At 44.6% G+C, this 9,065-nt stretch overlaps 1 protein-coding gene across 1 annotated transcript in view; it reads right to left on the minus strand.

The window, feature by feature from the left end:
• Positions 1-879: 879 nt before the first annotated feature.
• The window catches only part of LOC134061953 (actin-related protein 3), a 17,051-nt gene continuing 8,865 nt past the window's right edge, over positions 880-9,065 (minus strand). Inside the window, exons 6-12 of the mRNA XM_062517801.1 lie at positions 8,366-8,473; positions 7,706-7,849; positions 5,095-5,268; positions 4,862-4,954; positions 4,290-4,415; positions 2,419-2,502; positions 880-1,987 (exon numbers count right to left, since the gene is read on the minus strand). Of these exons, the coding sequence (XP_062373785.1) occupies positions 1,892-1,987; positions 2,419-2,502; positions 4,290-4,415; positions 4,862-4,954; positions 5,095-5,268; positions 7,706-7,849; positions 8,366-8,473 (825 nt within the window). The 3' untranslated portion in view covers positions 880-1,891. The remainder of the gene's footprint in view (positions 1,988-2,418; positions 2,503-4,289; positions 4,416-4,861; positions 4,955-5,094; positions 5,269-7,705; positions 7,850-8,365; positions 8,474-9,065) is intronic.

Raw genomic sequence — 9,065 nt, forward strand, 5'->3', positions numbered from 1 at the left:
TTACAGACTCCAATCTACAAATTAACATATGCTACACAAAGACCAGTGTTATTTTCACTGCAAAAACATGGTGGTTGCTGCTGCCGCTGCTGAGAACATTCTAACCGTTAAAATGCATAAATTTGCACTTAATCTGAACACTCATGAGAAAACCGTTAAGACTCTCTCTCCAATATATGAAGGAGGGAAACAGCTCTTTCTCTTTCTCTGTCGACTGACGGATGCTGCGAGAAAGGAATATTTTCCTGTCGGCTCACGCCATCTCTTCCCCACCAGAGGGGAGACAGACACATCTGCTCCGACATAATGTAGTGAGGGAGGAGAAGGAGAGAATGTCATTTTGCGAGGAGGAGACTCAAACTTGGGCACTCAATAGCGGTGTTATTGCGAGGCAAAAGAATAAATCCGTAGACAGCCACGGACGCAGGCCATGAATCAATATACAATTTTATACAAACACAGAGAGAGAGAGGTAGAGAGAGAGAGAGAGAGAGAGAGAGAGAGAGAGAGAAAGGGGTGAGTCTGAGAAAGAGAACACCAGAAGACGGCAGCTCAAGGACGGAGCCATAACCAGTTCCACCACTCCAACTCAGAGCCTCCACCATTTCAATCTAGCAGAGGAAAAGAGCACAAATGTGGACAGACAGCTGCACAACACAATACATGTAACAGGAGCCCAAGCAGCAGAAGCAGACACAGCAATAATACTATGACCACGTCTCACTCACACATTCATAGTGCAGAGAGATCACGGACACAACCAACACTCTTCCAACAGGATTAGGTCCTACAGCTTTCTCTCTCTCTCTCGCTCTCTTTCACTCACACACACTCACACACACACACAGACCGACAGATAGACAGAAGAGGACGCAGAAGTAGAAAGGAGTGTATGCCTTTATTGGAATGTTCACAGGCATTTTGATCCATCAAATTTGGTAACTTGGTCACAGACAAATGACGTCCAAGACGATATAATACTGGTCCAACAGTCATTTTTAATAGCATTATTTTTTTTTGTCTTAATCAATATCAAATTTCTTTCTCATAGACATCCTCGGCACAGTGTAAGTGCTCGTGATGGAAGTTATTCAGACAAAAAAAAAGAAAAAGAAAGAGAGATAGAAACCAAAAGGAAAAAAAAAACTATATGAAGAAGTAAACTGCTTGAAGCGTGACCATATTAAAAACGCAAGCAGAAAGAGAGAGAGAGAGAGTTGGGCCATTTATTCTGCGCACAGTTTGGATAAGCCGAGCCACGTATTGGTCTTTCAAGGCCTTGTCTCATTTCATTTATTTATCTATTTTTTTCCTCTTTGCATATATATATAAAAAAACGAACTTCTCTTCCCTGGTACACAGAGAGAAGTGCATTCAAAAATGATCCATGACAAAATGACACTTACACCTCGTACTTATAGCGATATCTTATCTCGAGTCGTCAACAAAAAGAAAACACATTGGGCACTGTTTGTTATTTTTTTTTTGACTATATATAATTATCAATAATATCATCATAAATCATCATTATTATCATAACCGTCAACAATTGGGTCACCCCACATCACTGGGGAGAAGTATGCGAGTTTTAGTCATGGTTTTGGCGTTACAACCTGGTGACTTGCAGATATTTTTTTTTTTTTTTAAGAGGTGGTTGTCGAGCAAAGCGTATCTGATTGGCTGTCTGAAAGAGAGGGGGGGAAGGGGGATGGGATGGGGTGTGGTCATCTTTTTCAGGTGGATGTTGTGGTCTTGTCTGTGCCTCCTCGCTTTTGCTGTCAGTAAGCTGTCAGTGAGCCCTCTGGTGGTGATGAGGAGGGACTGCAGCACAGACCGTTGCCCCCCAGTGGGGTTGCGGGGGCAGGGGGGTCCCAGTTTGGCTATTCGGACTTTAGGACATGACCCCAAACACGGGGTTGTGACGGCAGATGCTGGGCCCGATCTCTTCATAGTCCTTTTTGGTGTGACACACTTGGTAAAACTCAGGCTGTTGGAAACAAAACGGCAGAGTTACATCAGTGAGAAGAAAGATGTTTACAAAAAGTTGAAGAAAACAAAAAAAATGAGATTAACGACGTTAGAAAAACATAATAATGAGCTATTTGTAAGCCAATTAGATTGTGATTAGTTTCTCTAGATTCCATAAACACAGTCATGAGTAATGAAAGTGGCAGAAGCGCATGAATGATGAAAACGGCAAACAAATCGTTCCAAAGTGATTCAAACAAACGTCTCGGTAATAAAGACGCGCTGCCTCACGGCACATCGGGAACATAAAACACCGCAGTAACGACGACTGCGACACCAGCGCTTGTAGTGCATTAAACTAAGAGCTATGCACTGGACGAGCAGTTCAGCCTGAACTGTTGAAGCGGCTCTCGATGATGGACTCAGAAAGGGCAGTAGCGGTCAACTTACAGTGGAAGCCAGCATGGACCCTCCAAACCACACGGCGTATCTCTGCATGTGGTGGGTGATGACCTGCACGTCAATGGGTTTGGGCTGCAAACACACACAAACAAAAATCACGATGAGCCCAAATGTAGTAAACAATTCAAATCAGCTCAGTGCTCGTGGTTGGTTGGTCCGAATGGAAAACACTTGACCTCTGGAATGACTGGCGGACCTGGAGAGCACTCCAAACAATGTTGCATAATTAGCTTCAGGTGCTTGATCTCTGCTCCTTTAACACTCCTGACTTGTCCTCCCTCTCTCTCCTCCCTCTCTCTCTCTCTCTTTCTCTCTGTCCCTTACTTTCTGTGTCCGTGTCGCACACTTTCACTCGAGTTCACATACCAAATGTTCTTTTTTTTTTTTAAGTAAAATTCATTGTATTTACTCCTGAATATAAATCATGGTTTACATAAATTTGGCTAAATTACTGCAGCCCTCAGGTTAATACTTGGGGGTGGCATATTGACTCTCATTAAAGCACAATCTGATTGATTAGGCTGTTGGACAACTGAAGTCTGGTAATTCTCTACAACAGCCAGAAGCTCATGTTAGTCAACAATGTTACTGTTGAATGAGGAAATGTGCAACCAAATTTGTCTATTTGCCCAGGTCAGTTGACAAACATGAGAAATTCCCTCCTGTTGATATTTAATCAATTTGTCTTAACTGTGACAATGTGCTGTGGGCAAATTACACAGGGCCTAAACAAGCACAGCATTTTAGAACAACTTCTCTGTTTTATTGCGAAAGGTAAACAAGTAATAACAATGCAACTGAAACTTTGTGTTAAACCGTCATTACCTTCCTCAAATTCAATGACGACATGGATCACTTGCTCTCTGTCTGTGTTGTGTGTGCATGGAGGAGGTGTAGTATTTGTTCCCTTGTACTATGCTTGAAATCCTGTTACTTTCGATATTTAAATGGCTTTAGCACTCGACCCGCAAAAGAGTGGTTTCTTACTAAGTTCAACTCTTAACCGCCGAGACATGTTGATCCTGCATCCTACTGTTAAATGTCAAAGTACAACATTATGTAATTGACTAGGTATAAGGTTATGTTAATTGTCTAGGTGTAATGTGAAGTTAATTGTCTATATGTGACGTTATATTAATTGTCTATGTGCAACATTATGTTATTTGTCTAGTTGTAACATTATGCTCCACACCCTGTTCAGGTGAAAACTACATGCCACTGGTCAATGCATGCGTCTTTTGACTCTTTTCATTTGCATAAAACACTGCCGTGCAGTTTGTTCACAATGCGTCTATTATTCGGAAAATTACAGTCTTGACTTCAAAGTTGCCCCTGTGGCCAATATGTGGGCGATGCTACATCTGGCACTCAACGTGAGCTGGACGGAAATAATCTCAGACGCGACACGTTCAGTTACACCTCTATCTGATCTGATTTGATCCGTTTTTGGCGCAGCGGACAAACACTTGTTTTTGGCCTGCCAGGTCTCCTTGCTCTACCCTCCATTCCACGTCCTTCACTCAAACCAGACGGCCATCTGGGACTGAGTGGATTCAGTGACGGCTATATGACCCCCTCTTTCCATACAACCTGGTTTGGCTCACTTTTACATTAATTCATTTATAGCTGATACTTTTATCCACAGCTACAGTGCAAAAGTGCAAATACATTTTAATTGCAACATTAACAATGACAATAAAGTTTAATCTAATCTAATCTAATCTAATTATATTTCATACTATCATATGCAAGATAAGCAGAGGTCGACAGTGCAGATGTTTTAATAACAAACCAGAGTACGTAATCAAGTGTGGGTAAGTAAGCAGGAGTTGAAGTGAAAACCAGAGGAGGTAACTCACCTTTAGCTTTCCACCGCTCAGCTCCTCGCTCATCTTCAGACGGGCGTCCACGGTTCTCTTCAGGTCTCTCTGGAGACGGCGGCCAAAGTCGCGGAACATGGTAGAACCTCCTGACAGAACGATATTCTGCAAATGGACAGATACACAGACATCAAGAACTGCCTAAATGGATAACCAACACTAAAGTTTCTGCTAAATTAAAATTTCATCTTTAAATGGAATAATTCAAATGATATAAATATAAATACACACACGGCACAATAATTCACATGGACCTAATTTAAATAACGGGGAACTGAAGTCCAAAGTCACTCAATGTGCAGTGTTTCGTTCTTAAACTAACGCCATCTTATAGCATGTTGCAAGTAGCAAATAGATTTTGCCTCTTTATTACATATAAGCTTTAGTCAGACTTTAGATTTTGCACTTTGCCTGCCATTGAAATTACAGCCTGTGTAGTGTTGCTCTTTTTTCCTGTGTTGCTTTGCTCCTGAGGTGAGTGTGACAGGCGAACAACAGGTGCAGGTACGTGTGAAAAAAAGTGTAATGACAAGGTGTTGTTGGAAGGCTACCTTGTAGAGGGGTCGTCTGACATCGATGGGGCAGTTCTGTATGACCTCATCTACCACCTCAGAGATGGGCTGAGTGAAGTCAGGGTTGGCAAACTGAATGGGGAGGAGAAGAAAATAATAATTGAAAAGATCTGGATAGACAGAACAAAATAAACCAACATTTACCATCAAATTCAGGAATCTCATTGGTTAAGGTGAAACAGGCTAACCAACTAGGTTGCCGGGCGACTTACCTCTGGGTGGAAGAAGATCTCAGGTCCCAGGAAGCGCTCGTAGCCCACGTCGATGGTGAACTCCTTCTTGCTGATGGCGTTGATGCCGGTGTACTGCTTGATCCACTTGGAGCCGTCAGTGTCGTACTTGTTGAACTCCTTCACCAGGTCGGGACACACGTAGCTGAAGCGCTCCTACAGAGAGAACGAGAGAAAGAGAGAGAGAGAGAGGGAAAGAGAGAGAGAGAGAGAGAGAGAGAGAGAGAAGACAATTCATGATGCATTAACCGCTCATATGGACCAAGTGCTGCCATCATTCACATCTACCAATAATGTGTTTACTTGGCACATATAGCAAAAGGACTGGGAAGGGAAATAGCAGACACTTGATAAGTAATAAATGAAAAAGGACTAAAGTAAACTACAGTAAATGGTATAAAAAAATTCTACTCAAAAGTTTGCTCAAGTTTGAGGTGCTCTTTGGATGGGATACTGAATGGCAACAAACAAAGGAACTCCAAGGCACTCTCGGTTGAAAAAGTCAAAAAGCCTTTGTTGTTATGGCCTTGGTCATATTAACCTTCTAAAAACTCCAACGCGTTTCGGCTACATGCCTTCTTCCGGGAGTTAAGCCAGTAAATGGTATTTAGCAGATCCAAAACGATACCGACTCCGACGGCTCAAGGACGGCAGATCTGGGGACGGAAAGCGGGCCGATTGTCCGGCGGCAATGCCACCAAGCGATTTCTCAGACGGCAGTGCTACCGCTGTTCCACTTCTACGTGACTGGACACACACACTTCTACACACAAGCAAAGTGTGTAAAGAGAACAACTTCTACAAGCACATTTTCATGGTCCATTTGCACCTACTTGTGAGGTGCTCACAATGTCCTGATTTCTGCTATTACAAAGCCTGAGTGTTATATTATGTGTCTCTAAAGCTCTGCATTATCGTGCACATTTGCTCAACGTGAACATAACATCTACATACAGGTTCTGCGCTTGGAGAGGTGGCAATATCTGCGATCAGTAACAACAACCAAACAGTATTAAAGCAATACGCAGAAAGGCAATTTCAATTATATTAACCATTCCCCTGGCGGAATGGTGAGCCTGTAAAAGCTGGCCAAATCAGGCTGAATGCTAAAACACAGGACATTTGTCCACCGCCGTAGAACAGCCACAGAAATTAGTTTACTCCTAATGGGCTCTAAGGGGGATTCTTCGTCTCGTTCAGCCACCGGTCTCTCCAGGGAGCCCTTTAGGCCCCGGGCTACGAGGAACTCATAAGACTCCAGCCTTTTACAGCTGCATAAAAATAAAACTTTAAATCTCATTAAAATTGCACACGGAAACGGTTCCTTCTGCAGAACTGTAGAAGGAAAATGTTCAAATGCAGAACTAACCGGGCGACAAACACACCGAGCTGATGTTTTGCATTGTTACACAAGCACTTGACTACACGGACACTCTTAACAGAGAAAACGGCCCAGTTATACCACAAGATTTCGAATGCACAAAACCGAAAACGAAAGCCGTGGTGTAAGCTAATAAAATTCACACGGACTCCCGTGTCTTAACTGGTGGTGTGCGGCTTTGGTGGAAACAGTAACTCCCACGGGCCTTGCTAACTACTGCAACGCCTGCTATCACTGTAGTGGGGATGGGGTGTGGGGGGGGTGCTCAAAATGAGACGAGCATCTGCTAACAGACTAGATGACACGGCACATTATGAAGACGGATCACGGGAAGCTTGTCGAGCTGCGACGACGACGGCGACGAGACGACGATAGTGCGGGGATGCGGAGTGAGCCGAGGCCGTGAGCAGATCTAGTCCATTTCACAGTGCGCTGCCACTCCCCCTGGTGAATCTGCACTGTTTACTGGCTCATCAGTTACAGTGCTGTTCTGTAATGCTGCCTCGTGCTGCCATGGGGCAACACTGCCATCTGGTGGCGGATGGGCGAAACGGCAATAGAGCTGCCAGTGCAGTGGTTCATGCGAGTGTGCATTGGGTGGTTGGATTCAACATCTTCCTCTTGACAACTGTGTGTGTGTGTGTGTGTGTGTGTGTGTGTGAGATGGTTGAAACAGATGCCATCACCTTGACGGCTTTAGCAGCCGCAGGGACCGAGGGACCACTGTGAGTGTGTGTGTGTGTGCGTGTGTAAGGCGAGATTGGCACCTTCACCTTGTCAGAGACTGCTCTAGACAAGTGTGTGTCTACGCGTGTGTGGGATGCCTGAGATTGGTGCTCTCGCCTTGTAGTCCCCTGAGACTACTTACGATTGGTGTTCCAGAGCTCCTACCTTGAATTCTCAAGTGTGTGTGTGTGTGTGTGTATGTTTCTATACACATGTATACATGAATTTACCTTGAACACCCAGGTGTGGATATGTGTGTGTGTGTGTGTCTGTGTGTGTGCGTGTGTGCATATGTCTTACCTTGAATGTGTGTGTGTGCATATGTCTTACCTTGAATGTGTGTGTGTGTGTTACCTTGACTGCATATGTCTTACCTTGAATGTGTGTGTGTGTGTGTGTGTTACCTTGACTGCTCAGTATCTCTGTGTGTGTGTGTGTGTGTGTGTGTGTGTGTGTGTGTGTGTGTGTGTGTGTGTGTGCTCTTACCTTGACTGCTTTGGCGGTCTCCAGGGACTGCTCAGGGGGGATGCCCACCTCCCTCTCCCTCAGCAGCTGCTGGGTGAAGTAGGTGATGTCGCGCCCAGCGATGGGAATGTGCTTAATGCAACTGCCAATCACGTAGCCCTCAGCCTGTACACACACACACATACACACACACGGTCAAACTTGAGCACCTGTGCAATAATCCCACTTCAAAACAAAAACAGCATTTTGCTTTTACATTTTGCTGATACCATATTAATATCAATTTTCAAAATACAACAGTGGAATTTTAAGTAAGTGGTGGTGTATGAAAACGTGTGTGTGTGCCAAGCGTTTTGACCAGAAGTGTGTGTTGTGTGAAAGTGAGTGTAACAATGTATGTGTACGGTCTTGTTGTTTGTGTGTCAAAGTGTGTGTGTGTGTGCATGTGTGTGTGTGGTGTGAGGGTAGATGTATTTCATTGAGTAGAGCAAGCTTATCTGCGTGCGTGTGTGCATCTGTGTGTGTGTGTGTGTGTGTGTCTGTCTGTGTGTGTGTGGTGTGAGGGTAGATGTGCTTCATTGTTATAAATATAAAAGAGTAGAGCACGCTTATCTGTGTGTGTGTGTGTGTGTGTGTGTGTTATAGCAGTGTGAAACTGAGAGTGCAGAAACAGGAACTCACCACTGGGATGACGTGAGTGACTCCGTCGCCGCTGTCAATCACTGTTCCGGTCAGCGTCCGCTCGCCCACCTGTCTGGAGGTCCAGGAAGCAGCCAGTGCCAGGACAGCCTACACACACACACACACACTTATTATTCATCAAGTACAAAAACATACAAACACATCCATCACACACTTCTTTGCACCACGGTATGACTAAACACATTGAAATGTCTCTCCCTCTCATATACACACACACACACACACACACACACACACACACACACACACACACACACACACACACACACACACACACACACACACACACACACACACACACACACACACACACACACACACACACACACACACACACACACACACACACACACACACACACACACACACACACACACACACACACATGAACAATTCAGCACACACCCACACGGTCTCAGACATGCACAAATCCTTCAGCAAACATGAAATCATGAGATCTATGTGTTGTCTGCCCCCTTAAAGACTGCCTGCTAGTGAAGAGCAGGAGGAACAGGCTCCATCACACGCTCACCAGGCAAGCTGTGCACACACGGGGGCAGCACAAGAGAGTGGGCGAGCACCAGCGGAGATGGAGAGAGCACACACGGAAGGTAGGTAGGTGTGTGTGTGTGTGTGTGTGTGTGTCTTTGTATGAGTGAGAGAGAGTGTGTGTGTCTGT

This window comes from Sardina pilchardus, chromosome 17, assembly GCF_963854185.1.
Source record: "Sardina pilchardus chromosome 17, fSarPil1.1, whole genome shotgun sequence".
Taxonomy (NCBI): domain Eukaryota; kingdom Metazoa; phylum Chordata; class Actinopteri; order Clupeiformes; family Clupeidae; genus Sardina; species Sardina pilchardus.